Here is a 17,886-nt window from a genome sequence, read left to right as displayed (position 1 = left end):
TTGAAGTCACCTGGCTATAAGTCACCCGACTTAAAGAATGTTCAAATTCTTGGCAGTGGCTTCTAAAGGGCTGAGTTCATAATATCCACCATGGGGACCTGGGAATTAGTGAATCCCTAGGGGGCCGCCTTTGAAGTAAAGATAAGGGTCTATTAGCAGAACTAGGGGAGGACTTGGAAGGAAACAGCAAACCTAAAGAGGCTATTTTTGGATGTAGTTGTTCCAAGGTTGTTCCTAAGGAGTATCATGTTGGAGCGATTTTACCTTCAGTGGGAGCTCCATTTATCTGAGGTTACAAGCTGATTCAAAAGATCCGGCAAAGTAGTGTGACTTCAGCTGTGTGCCTCTCATCCTATCCATACCTAGATACCTGGAACCCTAAGCAGGGTTAAGGTGACTTTCCTTTGCCTATCTGGTGGCAGAAGTGACCTGGAGAGCTTAGTCCTGCATTGTTGACTCCTGGGAAGGAAAAGTGCCCCATCTGAGAATGCTTAGCTGCCTCCCGCCTTGAGGGCCGACTTTAAATCAAGAGATTTTAAACGTACGATAGAAGATAAAGATCGGTCTCCACTGGTGCCATTCCCACCATGTTCCCCCTGAACGGCTCCCAAGCAATCTGCTCCTAAGCTTTGAGGTGAAGGAATGCTATCTGGCCATTTGCCTGGCTTGTGGATGTGTGCAAACTCAAGTGGGAACCTAGGAGCACGGCACGGGCCTGTAATACCAGGCAGAGAGAGGAGCAAGTGTGAGGCTGGCCGGGATACGTAGGAAAACTGTCTCGAACAAAGCAAAACAAACAGAAAACCTAGTGGAAACTTTACAAGCGTCCAGGTGCACTACGGTTACTGGGGAGCAGTAAAGGTTGGGGAGTCTGGCAGGGATAAACAATCACCCTCCAACCCCCGCACCCTCCCACCTGCCTGTCAGCCTTCAAACATCAAGGTTGGGAACCCTTCTGGGGAGAGTAGATGTTTTCCTTGTCAGTCCACTCTAATTTCAGGAGTGGAGCGGGACTCTCCCTTGGGCTTTCTAGGGTGTCACCTCTGACATTTGCTCTCACTGCAGAATAACAAGTTTAAATGCACAGGGTTTCTGCCCGAGCAGAGAAATCGGAAGGTCAGCAAAGCTGTCATGGGGTTAGGAGGTAGGAATTGTGGAGGGTGGTACGGGAGAGTAGGGTGCGGGAATGTCGGTTAGAGCTGGGAGGTTCCCAAGGGCTAGGTGAGCTCCAGGTCTCCCAGGCTCGCCAGGCTGCTGGAGAAGCAAGCAGGAGGCCCCAGGCGGGGCTGGCTGGGTTGGGAGCAGAGCAGCTGCGCCTGCCGCCGGGGAGCCGGCGCCCTCCCAGCAGAGCATGCAGGACGTGCGCGACGTGTGGCAGCCTCTGCGCAGACTTTTCCACTGCAGTGTGGGGTTCCGCGAGCGCCTCCAATCACAGCTTAGCTTCGTCGCGACGTGTGCTGCTCGCCGCTAGGCAGGGCAGCTCAGCGCTTCTGAGCGGGGAGGCTTCTGTCGCTAAAGCCACATTCAAAGTGTCTATGTCTCCACGGCCTCCCGTGCAGCCGCCCCCACCAAAAGATCCCTAGATCGTCGCTGAACAAATGACCTCTGGCAGTTCACTGATTTGCCTGTTAGGCAGGTATCATCAGCCTGTGCAAAAATCGGAAAGGAAGCGAGGGCGTGTTCGCATCAAACAAAATAGAGTGGGGTGTGCCGGGGGTAGGCGCGCGGGGGTCGGGTGGGTGACACGAATTTAGGATCCAGCTGCCCCTTGATAGTTACGTTGGGGCTCCTAGTCCGGTAATGGGGGCGGGATTGGACTCTACGAGAATGGGCTCTACTTTTCATTACTTCCTGCAGACGGGTCTATGGAATACGGTCCAGGTTGAAAGGAAAATGATACCAACTGCTCCCCTCCGTCCCAAAGTTCTTTTTCTGCTGAGCCTCATTTGTTTATTTATTTTTGTTTATGTATTGCCTTCTTCAAGCACCTTGCAAGCACCTTGCACCGTAGGACTGATGAGGGGTAGCAGCAACACCGCCCAAGCATATTTCTTGGGAATCCAGAAAAAATACGTACCGGTGCCCGGAGGTGACAGTGCCAGCAGTGGCAGGGGACATCGTGGGCGATAATGCATGGGTGTTGCCAGGAAGCAGCTCTGACCTGGGTCTTTACTTGGCCTGTGCCCGCCCCTAAATCATGTAACAATAGTGCACGGTGCTGGGGCCCCACTGCTTGAAAGGCTGAATTGGGACGATGCTTTTACAAAGGACCAGAACGGATGGGGGACTGTCAACGGACCAATTTGGACACTATCAGATCTCTGCTTCCTTCCAAGCATGATTGAGGAAAGTAGCTAGAATTATTTGGGGCTTAGGGAAGGAAAGGAAAAGAGCCAGACCGAGTTGCAGAAGCAGAGCGTGCTGCCCTCGTTCACCCGCAGAGGGCGGCAGCAGGCTGTCTCTTGGCCTTGCCCACCCTTCTCTCCACGTGAAAGGGGGCTGGGACGCAAAGAATGTGGCCCGCCCCGAGGCTGACGCGCCGGTCAGATCTTAAAAGGCCGGGCAGTGCGTGTGGCATCCCGACAGAACAGAAGAGGAGCAAGTGGCAGTGCTGGGTGTCGGGAGCGTGGCTGTCACTGCGCTGGAGCATCCCTGAGCTTCTGAACAGAGCCGACAGAGTCAGCAGTGCAGCAGCCGCAACTCCACGCCGATCTCATCTGTCTCCTGTCTCCGCTCAGGCGATCCTCCGAGACTCCGCACAAAGCACATTTTCCAAAGCAGCGCAAGGGAGCGCCCAGCCGCGTGCAGGCGGACGCACCCTTCCTGTCCTTTGTTCCGGGGGGGATCTGCAGCTGCTCTTCTCCCCAACTCGGAGTCTTTTCCTCCGGGGGTGGCGGGCCGCCGAATACAGCTACGAAGATGCCTTTGGAACTGACCCAGAGCCGGGTACAGAAGATCTGGGTGCCCGTCGATCACCGACCCTCGTTGCCCAGATGTGAGTGCAGGCAGCTACATGGGGGGGCTAGGTTGTAGACTGCGCCGCGTGCAGAGCCCCGCCATTGTGTGTGCAGCGGCTTTGTGCCGGTTCCCCTCTGCGGGAAGCGCACTCGTGCCGGTCGGCCGGGCGAGGCGGGGGTGGCGGCGGGCTGCGTCTTCCAGGCTGGGCTGAAGGGGCGCTGTGGCTCCGGAAACCTGTGTGCCCGGCCCGGCCTGAGCTCGCGGGGCCAGCGCCTCCCAGAGGCGAGAGAGACCTGGTTGCTCCGGAGTCACCCCAGCCTACTACAGCAGGGGCGCGGTCGCCAACACCAACGCCCCTTTTCTTTGGGTCACAGGTTCGCGGTCTCTTTTCTCCCTCCCTCGGACTTATCTGCACCTCTGTATAATTCCATCTTCGCTCTCACTTGGTTGCAGGGATGGCTCATGGGTTGGTGACTGCACACTTGGTGTTGTTTGGGAGACACTCGTTCAGAGACGCTCGTTTACTCGGAGCACGGAATTTGCTGGCGGTTTCTCTTAGTGCCTCACCTGTTGCTGTCTGTGAATGATTTTGGGAAGGTTTCATTCACTTCCATCCCTAACTAGGAAGAGCTCTGGGAGGAAGAGGCGACTCTGGGAAAAGCCCATGGAATTGCTCTAAAGTACTCCAGGAGCCCATGGGGAAAGACAGGAGTGAACTACCCAGTGGACACGTTGCTCACACCACGTTTGTAGCTTGAGAATCCACTGGCAAAATTGGGAGGTGGTTTCCTGTCACCCTAGGACACTTGAGCACCAGGCTGCAGGGTAGGCTTCTCCACTGTTTCTCAGGACCACAGGACATGGCAGCTTTCTTGGAGCTTTGTGGGTCTGAGACGCTGGTTTCCCTGCCAACCTGACCCCAGCCTCCCTGTGGTGAGAGACCTCTGGCAGGTTTTCTCTGCTGGACCTGAGGGCTTTGGAACTCCGTCTCCCAAGACATATCTCCTTTTCTTCCTTCCTTTCTTCCTTCCTTCCTTCCTTCCTTCCTTCCTTCCTTCCTTCCTCCCTTCCTTCCTCCCTTCCTTCCGTCCTTTCTTTTCTTTCTTTTCTTTCCACAAGTCAGTCAGAGGTAAGGGCTTGTCAAGGCTTCTTCCCCGAGCCCTGTCAGACACATTTACACACTTGGGACACCTTTATGAAAATGCCCCAGGGGAAAAACCAAGCCTGTGACACATCTGTAATCTCACTATACTGAAACTATATCATAAACCTGGACCACACAATGAGACTGTGTCATAATAATAATAATAATAATAATAATAATAATAATAATAATAAATAATATAAAACAGGGAAAGTGGTTATGGCCAAATTTAGACAGCCTTCACTTCTGGACTTTTTAATCAGGCAGATTATAGTGTTTAATTTTTTTAAACTGAAATTGGTCAAATATTAAGGGCTGGTTTTTTATGTATGTGTAAAGCTGGGTGTTCATATTTCCCTTGTTTGGGTCTGAGGGAACCATGGCAGCTTTTGCAAGAACCCTAAATTCAGTGGCACTGGCTCAGTAGTAATATTAAAGGGTATCACAGTGCAGCCGGTCCTCCGGGCTGAAGAACCTGATCATTAGATCCCATGAGCTTGCACGTCTGTCACGGAGTTGAGATTTGCAAAGAATTGCTGTCGGAACCATTTAGAGTTTAAAGCCTATGTACCTAAAGCTGACAGATTAGGGTGACCAGCTCCCCCGAGTCCGGAATTCTTGTGTGTGGTACTGGTGTGTATCTTCAGACATTCCTTTATTTATGCGAATATCTGCAGCCGGGGTTTTAAAAGCACATCCATATTTTAAACAGCATTTTCCTTATACTAAATGTGTTTTTTACTGCAATAGAGAAAATAGGTTACTTCTTTTCTAATAATACTGGGGATCTTTTAGACAGACTGACTCTTCCCTCCCTCCCTTCCCCTCTTCCTTCCTTCCTTCCTTCCTTCCTTCCTTCCTTCCTTCCTTTCTTTCTTTCTGAGACAAGGTGTCCTGTGGCCCTGGCTAGCCTGGCCTCAACTCAAATTAAAGGTGTATGCTACCACACCCAGCCAGCCTCTTTTGTAGATTTTCATTTGCTTAAATCTTTTTACTTTAGCTGTTTTTCAGAGCTGGTTTGACTTAAATTCACTATGATGTGTTGATGACAGTGAACTTCTGGTCCTTCTGCCTTCTCTGCCCAAATTCTGGGGTTATAAGCAAGCATGGATTACTTGGTGATGGACATTGAACCCAGATCTTTGTGCATGTTGGGCAAGAAAGCTCCCACCTGCTCCGGTTCCAGCCCTGTTGCCATTTTAAATGTGGTCTCCACATCAGAGACGGACAGCCAGTTCCTCTGTGGTTTATTACTAGAGGGTGTAGAGAAGATAGTCCAGCTAGAACTAAAGAAATAATCATAAACAACAAACAAATCCCAAAGGCCAGGTGTAGCGGCACACATTGTGGTGAGGGGCGGGCAGATAGGGTTTTGAGTTCAAGGCTAGCCTGTGCTCCACAGCCTGTCTTGAAATTAAAAAAGAAGAAGAAGAGAAAAAAGGACAATGCTGGGTGATATGCTTGTCTGTGAAGTACAGAAATTGAGTGTTTGAGTGTCAAGTTTCTGTACCAACATTGGGATAAATGTTTCTTGCAAAACTGGAAGCGCCCATCAGTTGAAACCACAATTTAGGGAGACACTTCAGTATTTGCTTAACCGAGCTGGCTTTCCTGTTGCCTGCACTGAAAATCTATAACCGTGACTTAGCTGGGCTTCGTCACCAGTTTCCTCAGAGTTCCAAGTAGGTTATGTTTTTGTATATTTGAGCTGGTAGGCTTTCCAGCCCTGGCTTGGGGTATAGTAGACAGTTGTGCAAAGATCCCATCCTTTACAGAGCAAAGGGATATTCAAACCGCCTGATACGGAGTTGCCTTAAACAGCAGTTACAGAAAATCATCTTTTTTTTTTTTTAAAGATTTATTTATTGTATTTAAGCGCTCTGTAGCAGCTGTCTTCAGACACACCAGAAGAGGGCATCAGATCTCATTACAGATGGTTGTGAGCCACCATGTGGTTGCTGGGATTTGAACTCAGGACCCCTGGAAGAGCAGTCAGTGAGTGCTCTTAACTGCTGAGCCATCTCTCCAGCCCCCAGAAAATCATCTTAAAAAGCATTTAGTTATTGTTACAGGGCGTGGGGTGGGGGGGCGTGGGTGGGAGGGTGTGGGGTGGGGGGCGTGGCACATGCCATGGGCTATCTGTGGAGGTTAGAGAACAGCTCTGTGGAGCTGACTCTGTAATATCCTTCATGTGGGTGCTGGCGATTGAACTTAAGTCCTCAGGCCTGGGAGGACTAAGTTTTTTTTTTTTACCCACAAAGCCATTGTACCAGCTTTGTACTTCTTTTTTTTCCCTCCATATCGAGGGAATAAGATACCAGTTTATCTCTGATTAGGATGGAGGACAGAATGCACGTGAAGGAAGGTTGGTATGTTATTCAAACATTTACAGGGTTCTGACTTGTCCAATGCCCAGCCAGGCATATTTAGAGCAGTCATTCCCAGACGAGAGAGCTCTGTGGCAGTTCATTGTCACATTCCACCATTGTACAGGAAGACACGAAGCGATGAAGGTGTTCCAGATCCAAGGGGGTGGTGAGGCCTGGTTTTGAACCCTGTCCTCGACTCTTGGAGTCGCATGCTGAGCACTACTGTTAGCTCAGTTCTCACAGGGTCCGTAAGAATCTCCATCACAGCGTGTGGCAGAGATGACGGGGTTGTGAAGGTCAGGGCCATTCACTGGGCATCACATTAATTAGATGTTAGGAGACAGAAAGTTCTCCGTAAGCAGTGCAGGTACATTGTAACCATGATGGAGAGAGCCTTTAAAAGGCACATCTGTTAGCAGTGTTCTCCCTGCTCCACACATCCCAAGCCTACTCTACCAACACAGACTTTCATTAAGTTATCCCATCAGCCTTGGAGGGTGCTGCAGGCGGATCTAATGATACGTTCATCTACTGAACAACCCCGTGGCACGCATTGCCTTCTGCGGCTGGTATTTATTGTGTTCCGAGGGCCAGGTTCCTGAGGAAAGGCCCAGTCTGGGTCCCCAGAAGTGATGATGGTTCCCTTCAGGGTCCACAGCTGTCTGACCTAAACTCCTTCTCCCACGTTTTTCCCTTGAACTTGTAGACGAACACACATGCTTGCACCAAAGGATGAAGATGCATTAGCATTCTTTTCTAATGTTAATGTTTTGAAAAGCATCGGATAGAGCCAGGCATGGATGAGGTATGGGGATCTTCCGCAGCAAAGCGTATATTTTCGGAAAACATTGTGGGTATCAGGTGGCGGGAGGGTTGAAGTCAGCTGTCTCCATTCCTCCACTTGGCTGCATGTTGTTAAAGATATTGACCACTTAATCTAGGATGAAGAATTGCAGTTAGCACCCAGGAGTGTGTCTGCCTCTCAGTAGTGCTATGGTAGACAAGCACTGTTGAAGTTGGGCATTTTCTTCCCTTAATTTACTCTTCAGCCGTGCTTCCCCGTAGCTCACCAGCTGGTCGGGTTTCCTGCTGTACGTTTACCTGCAGGATGCTGGCATGCGTAGCAAGAGTACATTGAGAACTAGCGATGGTCGACTAGTCTGTGGGCAAGCAGGTCAGTGGTATGCAACAATAGTGCTGACCTTACGTTTGTCCACACGTAATCTTTATCACTGAGCATCCAGAGCGCTGGTCTCAGGAGTATGAGCAAATAAGACTGAGGATGTTGTAGGGTCAGCTCTCGGGACCTACTTAAGAAACCATGGACGGTACTTTCAGTTTGAATCTTCAAAGGGCCTGGTGGTCTTTAGACAATGGCTTCTTTCCCCGTATCCTGGCCATTTCTCTCATTGCTGTGACAAAACCAGCTTCTGGGAGGAAGTGTTTGTTTTGACCAGTTTGAGGGTTCAGCCCGTTGTGGCAGGAAAGTTAACAGAAATGTTAGGTTGCAGATCAGTTTGCACCAGCAGCAGGGAAGCAGAGAGAGTTGGATGTTGGTGCTCAACTCCCTGGTTCTTTATTCAGGCTTCCCCACCCCCATGGAATGGTGCTGCCCACAGTTCAGATCTTCCCATGTCCGCTGACCCACTCTGGAAACTTTCTCACAGATATCCTGGGGGTGTGTTACCAAGGTGATTCAACCTAATCAAACCTGACAAATGGAGATTAAACATCACACACGAGTCATACAACAGAACATCTGTGTGTTCCTTTATGCTCATTTAAGTTGATATCTAAATTTGCTGCTAAAAAACAAAACAAAACAAAAAACACCTGGTTAAAAAAACTCAAATATTTATGCAAAGGGAAAAGAGGCATTGCGTTGGTTTTTCTTTGGAAATTCTATGTTGAGCTCAATCTATTGAGTTGGTTGGAGGAATGTTGGAATCCCTAGCAAAGTTAGGGACTGGATCCAGGTGTGAGATGCACAGTGAGGGGTCATGGTTGGTTTCTCTTCGTCACTGGTGAAAAATGTCTATAAAGACCCCAAGGGCAGGTGGCAATAGGTTATGAGCTCAGGGAGACCCTTGAGCTAGGTCATGAGTTTTAAAGAGGTCTGTAATAGGGATGCTAGATTTCTCTAGAAGGATTTGTTCATCTTACCATGCTGGGATGTCTGGGCAAGGGAAAGCTACACTTGGTGTAGAGCTCTCAGCTTTGAGCACATGGCAAGCATGAATGACTTTCACTTTGTCAACTAAGGGAGTGATCTAGGTTTAGTTTCGCCTGAAATCCAGCAGAACTCTGCTGAGTCTATAGTACTTTTCTTTCCCTTCCAAAGTGTCCCTATGATTAGTAGATAGACATAAGCCCTGACCTGATAACTCAGTTGACTTCTGCCTCTGCGTCCCTGACAGGGCTCCAACAGAAGCACTCCGTGCACACGAGCGTATGTGGCTGCCTGTCTCCAGGTAGCTCTGGATGCTTTCAGTAGAAATGGAGGGGAGGAGAGATGGCGCAGCGGTTAAGAGCACTGACTGCTCTTCCAGAGGTCCTGAATTCAATTCCCAGCAACCACATGGTGGCTCACAATCATCTGTAAAGGGATCTGATGCCCTCTTCTGGTGTGTCTGAAGATAGCAACAGTGTAGTCATATAAATAAGTAAATCTTAAAAAAAAGAAAAAAGAAATGGATCAGTGGGGTCATAAGGGAGGAAGGTGGCATTGGTCAGAGGGACAGCAGCTTCTGTCTTTTAAGAACCTGTTTTTTCCAGAGCCTCTGGAATGCCTTCATGGGGAATGTCCCTATGTTCCTAAGGGCTGTCTTTCTTGTCCAAATTATCTTGTCTAGATAGCCCCACGCTCCTTACCCAGGTCCCCGTTATCAAAGAGAACACATACCTCTGCTTATCACCCACCCATGTCTCTACTCAGACCCTAGCCCGCATATCTAAAGATCCATGCGTGGGGTCCCCCTTACGCTGTGGCTTCCCCATCTAGATTGCTGGTACGACTCTCATCTCTTTTCCTGAGGGCTGTGCAGCCTGTCTGGGACAGGAGAAGGCCAGCTGGGCTCGAGTTGGCAGGCAGCCTCTTTGGCTTGTGAGCTCACTTGTCACCAGGATGCGGGGGTTGCCTGAGAGTCTCAGGGCCAAAGAGACGGCCAAGGAAATGTTGGAACGCTAGTTTGTCTAGCAGGATTCCTTTGGCTGCTTTCTGGAGTTTTATCTCATTGTGATTCTAAGGCTATATGGGGCACTCATTCATCACAGACAAGAGCGTCTCTGGGAGCCTGCCGGGGACTTAGTGACCAGCTTACTTAGGACCCTCTGACTGGCAGACTCAGGCGTCTCTCCGAACCTGGCACCCATCAGATCCTGGCAGCAAAATGGGGGACGTGGGGGTGGTCAGGAAGGTCGTGAGAGGCAGAGGCATGGTGCCCAGCCAGGGGGCCCAGCATTCTGGGTCCATGACCCACTTTTACTCGATAAGTTCTATTTAAGTTTTATATTGTTTTATTTTTTAAAGGAAAGTCTCAGTGAAGTTTAGAAACTTTCTTCCCTCTTGGTTTTCCCGGTCTCACTCATGTCTCTTTCCTACCTGTTGGTTCGATTTGCATACTGAATTGGGAAATCATCTCTCCCCAATGCATATTTTACTCTTCCCTGCATTAGGGCCCCATGAGATGCTCTTCCGTGTTGCTAGGGATTGGAATCCCTGTGTGGGGCTCAGTCCCTCCCTATCTGATTGTTCCTTTGCCTTTGGAACTGACACCACCATTGCCAATATTACTTAAGCAGTGAGACTGAGAGACAAGACCAAAGGGCGTGGTCATTAGGTGGGGATGGGCAGTCTCACTGGGTCATCAGATAGTAGGGGCTTTGGGATGTGAAATGGTGTTGTAACTTTAGAGTGATTCTTTTGTGTTGCTTTGAGGCAGTTGCCCACTGTTGCCCAGGCTAGCCTGGATCTAACTGTGTGTAACACACCCTGGCCTGGAACTCAACTATTGTAGCACAGGATCACGCTGAACACTCAATCCTTCCGTGTCTGTCTCCTAAGGACTGGGATTACTGCCATGAGCTACCATCCCCAATTTTGGTCCTATACTTCAAAATATGTCATTGGGCATAGGACTCATGCCATTAAGTTTCCCTGTTTGATTGATTGATGACCCCTTTCTTGATCTTTCCAGCCTGTGGGCCGAAGCTAACCAACTCCCCAACCGTGATTGTGATGGTGGGGCTCCCAGCCCGGGGTAAGACTTACATCTCCAAGAAGCTGACTCGCTACCTCAACTGGATAGGTGTTCCAACGAAAGGTAAGCCAGGTCTGAGGGCTAGGAGCTAGTACCTCCAGGCAGGGCCACTCCCAGTACCTTTCCGGGGTTCTGGAGTCTGATCCTGCTTCCCAGTTATCGAAGTTCACCTTCCCCTTCATTAGGCTCCCTGTGGTGACCTCATTCTCTCCATGGGACTTTTTCTTTGAAAGTCCCATCATGTGTAACTGTAACCTTCCTTTAGTGGCTATCACGCCTGCAGAGGATTGGTGGGACTTTAGACACACCTGTCCTGTCTTCCCAAGTAAAAGGGCAGTGCCTTAAGGGTAGGAACTAGCATCCCTCACTGTGCTGAGCAACTTTGGTTTTTTAAAACACTGGTGCTTGACTCTAGATCTACATATGTGACTTCATTACCGTGGTAGTACCAGCAGGAGCACAGCTGATTTAGACATGGGTGAGGGTAATTTAGAATCGCTAGCTCAACAAGTAGCTAGGGCTGGCTGGTCAGTGAGACCCACTTGTGGGCGGATACTATGGGCAAAGATCATCTTTATTTATCTTAACATTTATTTATATTGTTACATATATGCCTGTTTTGCCTGCATGCCCCATGCCCCAGATGGCCAGAAGAGGGAGTCAGATCCTTTGAGTTGCAGATGTGCTGGGAACTCAACCCTGGTTCTCTGCCAGAGCAGCAAGTGCTCTTAACTGCTGAGCTAACTCTCCAGCCTATTTATTTAACTTTATGATTTTGAGGCAGTGTTCCACAGCTTGAATGAACTATATAGCCACTGAACTTCTGATCTTACTGTGCACACCTCTGTGTTGGGATTACAGGGATGCATTACCATACCCGACTCTTTTTGGTGCTGGGATCCAGCCCAGCGCCTCACCCATGCTAGACAGTCACTTTTAACAACTGAGTGACATCCTTATTTCTACTCGGTAGCTTTTTTTTTCTAGACTCTGGCTGCCTTCACAGCTTGTTTCTTGTCGATGACATTGGGAGGCCTGGGTTGGGATCTGGTTTCTGGAAGACAGCATCTGGTACAGCAAACACGATGGGTGCTGTCCTTGGTCTGGCCCTGCTTCCTAGACAGTGACCCAGGGGTGACAAGCATGGACTAAGGATTCCACATTGTTTCCATATGAAATTCCTTATCCAGATAGCTATTGGCTGCTTCTCTCTTGGGTTGGGAAGCCTCTTGTTTCTGATGGTCCTTGTCTTTCCTGTGCAGTGTTCAATGTGGGAGAGTACAGACGGGAGGCTGTGAGACAGTTCAGCTCTTACAACTTCTTCCGCCCTGACAACGAGGAAGCCATGAGAGTCCGAAAGTAAGCCTGGGGTGCCTTGGGTTCTGTGCACGCCCGTGTGTTTGTGCGTGTGTGCTTGTGTTTGTGTATATATCTGAACCTGAAAAGAACCTTATGTGTTCCTTGGGCACTGTCCACTTTAAAAAGTCATCTTATGTGTATGGTTCTTTTGCCTCCGTGTATGTTAGGGCCTGGTGCCTGGGGTAGCCAGGTGGGTGCTGGGAATCAGACCCACATCCTGGAAGAGCAACAAGTGCTCTTAAACTGCCATCGTTCCAGCCCTTAGGCAGGGTCTGTTGATGAATCTGGAACTAGTTTGGCTGGTCAGTGAACTCTGGAGACCTGCATTTAGGTGAGCGCTAGAGATGCAAACTCATGTCCTCAAGTATTTGTGGCAGATGCTTTGTGAAAGCAGAACCAACTCTGCAGACCTTTTCTTAGAGGTAGGGTCTATTACTAATCTAGAACTTAATAAGTAGGTTAAATTGGCTTGCTTCCATTGAACCTCAGGTTTCTGCCTGTCTCTGTCTTCCTGGCACTGGAATCACACGTGCATACCACCCACCCCAGCTGCTTCTGCTGCCTCCTCCTCCTCCTCCTCTTCTTTCTCTTCTTTGTCCTCCTCTTCCTCTTCTTTTCTTCTTCCTCCTCTCTATGTAGTTTTTGAGGATCCAACTCAGGTTGTACTTGAAAGGCAAACACTTTACTATGGACTGAGCTTTCTTCCCACCCACCCTGTGGCTTCCTTTGTTTTGAAGTTGGGTTCTGTAAAAGAGAAAGCCAGCCTGCATGCTGGTGGCCATCAGACCAAGCTCATATTAGGACGAGTCTCCTGGCCTCTCTGTGACTGGCTGCTTTGATCTTTTCCCAGAAGAACAAACTGAGCCACCCTGAGATACTCCAACAGCTGCCACTGGCCAGGAGTGAACAAAGTCCTTTTCATTGGAAATCATCAGTTTGCATTTGCAAAAGAGTTCTTAGACTGCAGGTGACAGGTGGTACTCCTCCGCTCTGCATGGTACTGGCATCAGCTGGGTGTGGAAAGAGAACCAGAAGCCAGGCACAGCCCCAGCCCTGTTCAGTGTGACTCTCTGGGTCTGCTTTAGCATTTGATTTTAGTAGTACTGCTATTAGTTTGTTTAGTTTAGTTTTGTTTTAAGTGATATTTGTTATATAATCCTGGCTGGCTTGACACTACCTTATATGACTAGATTGGCCTCATCCTCAGATCTACCTGCCTTAGCCTACTGGGTGCAGGATGCTATAAGGGTGGGTATATATTAAATGGGTATTTGCCATCCTGCTGCCCAGCTCCAGGTCATGGAGCTGAGGCTGGCCTTGAGCTTTCTGTGTAGCTGAGGTTGAACCTCTGATCCTCTGGCTCCTCCCTATCCCCTACCCCAGTATGGAATTATAGATGGCACCACAAAACCTAAGTTTTATACATAAGTTTTATGCTGAGGATTGAACCCTTGGCTTTATGCATCCTGGGCAAGCATTCAATCAAGTGAGCTGTATTTCTTCCCTTGGTTGGCACCAGTTCTTAAAAAGCTCTCCTGGTTTAATTGTTAAGCCAAGCACGGCACATAGTTTCTGTAATCCAAGAATTCTGAAGGCTAAGGCAGGAAGGCTGCCAGTTCTAGACCAGCCTTAGCTACAGAGTAGGTTCAAGGCCAGCCTGGATGACTTAGTGAGAGTCAAGCTAAAGTGTGGGAAAGAAGCTGCTATTTAGTGGTAGATTACTTGCTTAGTGTGTTCATGGCCTTGATTTTAATTCTCAGTACCACAAAGGGAAGAGACGACAACAACAACAAAAAAAAAAAATCGAAAAGGAAGACCAATTATGGTAACTCGTACCTGTAATCTCAACAGTAGAGAGACTGAGGTGAGAGTTTTGCTGTGAGTCTGAGGCCCACTCGGGCTAGAGTTTAAAGCCAGCCTGGACAGCATAGCTGGATCCTGTGTGAAAAACAAAACAGAATGATCCAGAAAACCAAAAGCAAATATGAATATTTCTCAGGGAAATTGATCTTATTGCGTAGCCGGGCATTCTGGCCGTCTCCCACAGCTGTGTGGAGGTATCTTTCTATACTGGTCCTTGGGAGGCTTCTGGACCTAATGAGGCCTGGCTAGCACTGTGCATCTTGGAACTGGAACCTCAGTGTATGTCACGGGAGCTGGGCCTGCTCTGACCAGTGCTTTCCTTCTTGTGTGCTTGCAGACAGTGTGCCTTAGCTGCCCTGAGAGATGTCAAAAGTTACCTGACAGAGGAAGGAGGACAGATTGCAGTAAGTCTGGGCTGGGCATGGGGGGCGCACAAGCATCTTTGTCCTCGTTGGCCCAAGAAACAGAGTAATCAGAGTGAGAACAGGGACAAATGCTCCTGCGCTTAAGGCCTGAGGGAACAAATGGCCCAAAGCAGCTAATGATTCAGAAGTGTGTCTTGGGATAGATGTTGGGACATAGCTGTCACTCACCTGTGCATTGGGCATCTGGGCACCACCTCTAATGTGTTGCTGCCTGCCACTGTAGCTAGGGGCCATTCCTTGGTCCCCCATTATTTTTACTGTTGCTAGTTCCCTCCTCCCCTGCTGTGCCTAAGAGCTGTAGACAGAGGGAGAGGAGTCTGGGAGCATCCTGGAGAGGTTAGGGGACAGGGAACACTGTTTAGAAGGAGGGATTTAGGACTTATTTCTGGAAACAAGAGACTGAATTCCTTGTGGTTTGGGTAGCTGTTATTACCAGATTTGATTGATTGATTGATTCTTCTTCCTCTTTAACAGGTTTTCGATGCCACCAATACGACTAGAGAAAGGAGGCACATGATCCTTGATTTTGCCAAAGAAAATGACTTCAAGGTGAGCCAAGCTTGCCTCCCCCAAACAAGTTGAGAGAAGAAAACACCTTGGGAGTAATTGGTTGCCTGACTCTGGAGTCAGATTCTGGCTTCCCTGAGAGGTTGATACAGGGTCTCACTCTATAGCCCAAGTTAACTCACTCTGTAGCTCAGGCTAACTCACTCTGTAGCCCAGGCTAACTCACTCTGTAGCCCAGGCTAACTCACTCTGTAGCCCAGGTTGACTTTAAGCTTATAGCAATCCCTTTGCTAAGTGTTGGGGTTTCAGGTGTGAGCCTGATGAGTTGCCTGTTTTTCTATCTTAAAACAAGGTCTTCCTTGGGGTGGGATCCCTAGGAACTATGGAGACCTCCCTTCCTGGGGGAGGGGGAGGGCCATGCCCATGCAAAGTTGGTGTTTAATGAAGTAATGCTTTCCTGGTTCCTTTTCTCTTTCCTTCCTTATTAGTATTTTGGTTAGCAAACAGAGACAAGTGCTTCTAGCTCTAGAGCACAAAAAGTGTGTGTGTGTGTGTGTGTGTGTGTGTGTACATTTTCATACTGTGTATCATTATACTTTGTCCCTCCCAGTTTCTCTTGACCCCACCCTACCCCCTATTTACTGGTCCTCATCCGCTCCCCAAATAGTCCCTCTGATTCTGCTTTTGAGACAGGCAAGGCTCCTGGTATGTGTACGTTCTATTAACCTGTTCACTACTCTTGCCTTTAGTCTTCCTGTTCAGTCGAGATGCCCCTCCGCCACACACATTTAAATGTAGATTTTGCATATCAGAGGAAGCATCCCTCCTGTCTGGTTCTAACTTGCTTTACATATCCCCAGTCCTATCCTCTCCCTTCTGGTTTCCTTTCTTGTATCTCGGTGAACTCAAAGTTGGTCTTTGGACTGTTTTTACGTTCCTGTCTTGCTTCCTTCCCACAGGTATTTTTCATCGAGTCTGTCTGTGATGACCCTACTGTTGTGGCCTCCAACATCATGGTAAGACAATGAGGAAACCTTGTTTTTATATGGTCCCTTATACTATGCGGTCATTTGTAGCCCTGGTGGGAGCTTGGGTGAGGGACTGGACGGTAACTAAAGCCGTAGAAGCAGATGACCTGCCCCGTGTGTGGTTGAGAGTCTGAATGTCAACTTGGGTCATCGGGTGTGGCAAACCTCTTGACCTACTGAGCTGTCTCACCATCCCACAACTTCTTGTGTTTTTGGATCATTTTCCTTTCAGCTTTGCCATTGGTGTTGTTGTGTTTTGAGGTGGGATTCTCATACTATAGCCCAGCCTGTCCTAGAATACTGTGTGACAGCTCAGGCTGATCTAATATTTGAGGCATGGCTCCTGCCCTGGTCCTCCACTGCTGGGATGATGGCTGTAAATTTCACCCTGGATTCTAGTCTAAACATATTGGAATAGGACATTTTTATAAAGAAAATCAGCTCTCATAGGGAAGAGATACAGGTGGTATTATTGCTTATACATTATCTATCTATCTATCTATCTATCTATCTATCATCTTCTATTTGTCTATCTATCTATATCTGTCTATTATTTGTCTATCTCTTTATCTTCTATTTGTATGTCTGTCTATCTATCACCTATCTATCCATCCATCCATCCATCTATTATTTGGAGACAAGGTCTCACTGCATAGCCCAGGCTGGCCTTGGTCTCAAGGCTCCCTGAGTCCTGGAATCACAGGTGTGCACCACTACACCTGTCCCAGAATAACCCTTTAAAGGGATACTAAACATTTGTAGCTTCTTCCACTGTTCTTCTTCTACAAGACAGTGGGAATATTTCAAAACATTTCATACGTCAGGTAGAGTGGGTCCAATGGAAGAGGTTCAGAGTTCGAGGAAGTAGAAATGCTGTATCCACAGAGGGTTTTGCATGATACAGCTGTGAGATCATTTTCCCCATTGAGCAGTCCCTTCCATGCTGAGTTAGGAGTTTGTCTAGCAGTAGCTTTCTATTCATTCATATACTTTGCTATTGGCCCTGGTCCTGTATTTAGAAATCTTTCTCTGATCCAGACTCAAACCAGTATTGCAGATTAGGCTGGGGATTTGTGACCCATATTTCTGTTTTGATTGTACAATTCACGTAATGTACAACTGACCTTAATAGCTATTTCCTGCGGGCAGTTCTGCATCATTAAGTTCACTCGGACTCCTAGGCAGCCATGTTTGTAATGTGGCTCTGAGGTAGAGTGGTTGATCCCCCCTCCCCCTCCCCCCCCCTGCACTGCATAAACTGGGTGTGGTAGTAAATACTTGGAATCTCAGCCCTTGGGAGGTGGAGGCAGGGGGCTCAGAAGTTCAAGGTCATCCTTGGCTATGTACTGAGATAATATGAGAGCCCAACTCGAACCAAAAACAAAAGGTGGGAGCCTCTACCATCACCAGGATTTCCTATCATCCTGTCCGCCTCATAATTGTGGGAGCAAAAGATTAACAAAATTTTCAGGGCAGACATGATGGTGCCTACCAAATAATTTCAGCACCTATTGGTCAGAGAGAGGTAGGAAGTTTTAACATTTGAGGTTATCCTGCTCTACGTAGCAGGTTCTAGCCCAGCTAAGACTAGATAGTAAGGCTTGGCTTCAAAAACTCAAAGCAGAGTTTCCCTAAAATCTACTTTTTTTTTTTTTTTTTGGCATAATTGCCCAATTATAGGAGACTCCTTGTTCTAGAAGTGCAGCTCTGAAAGGTGTAGGCACCAGCTCTACATGTCATCACACAGACCCGCACAGGCAGATACAGATTCTGTTGAAGGAGATAGAGAAATCCTACCCAAGACCAGGGGCCATTCTAGGCAGCACTTAATGTGCCTTTTGTAGCCAGGGGTCTGCTCTTTGTGTGCTTCTGAATTGAGGGTCACACTCACTCCGTTATTGGATTGACCTGCCTCGGTGTATGGTTCAGTCCTTATGGGGTTCTTGTGGGTTTCCGGTGTCTGTCCATGAACAT

The 17,886-nt window shown here is 48.4% G+C and overlaps 1 protein-coding gene across 4 annotated transcripts in view; it reads left to right on the top strand.

The window, feature by feature from the left end:
- Positions 1-2,594: 2,594 nt before the first annotated feature.
- Positions 2,595-17,886, top strand: part of PFKFB3 (6-phosphofructo-2-kinase/fructose-2,6-biphosphatase 3) — a 29,900-nt gene continuing 14,608 nt past the window's right edge. For all 4 annotated transcript variants that reach the window (XM_080918212.1, XM_080918211.1, XM_080918209.1 and 1 more), the window contains exons 1-6: positions 2,595-2,995; positions 10,668-10,793; positions 11,993-12,089; positions 14,290-14,356; positions 14,852-14,926; positions 15,844-15,900. In XM_080918212.1, coding sequence (XP_080774338.1) covers positions 2,920-2,995; positions 10,668-10,793; positions 11,993-12,089; positions 14,290-14,356; positions 14,852-14,926; positions 15,844-15,900 — 498 coding nt within the window. In that variant the 5' untranslated portion in view covers positions 2,595-2,919. The remainder of the gene's footprint in view (positions 2,996-10,667; positions 10,794-11,992; positions 12,090-14,289; positions 14,357-14,851; positions 14,927-15,843; positions 15,901-17,886) is intronic.

The sequence above is a fragment of the Micromys minutus genome (genome assembly GCF_963924665.1).
Source record: "Micromys minutus genome assembly, chromosome: 6".
Taxonomy (NCBI): Eukaryota; Metazoa; Chordata; class Mammalia; order Rodentia; family Muridae; genus Micromys; species Micromys minutus.
The sequence above is the reverse complement of the archived record's forward strand: the minus strand, read 5'-3'. Positions and strand labels throughout refer to the sequence as shown.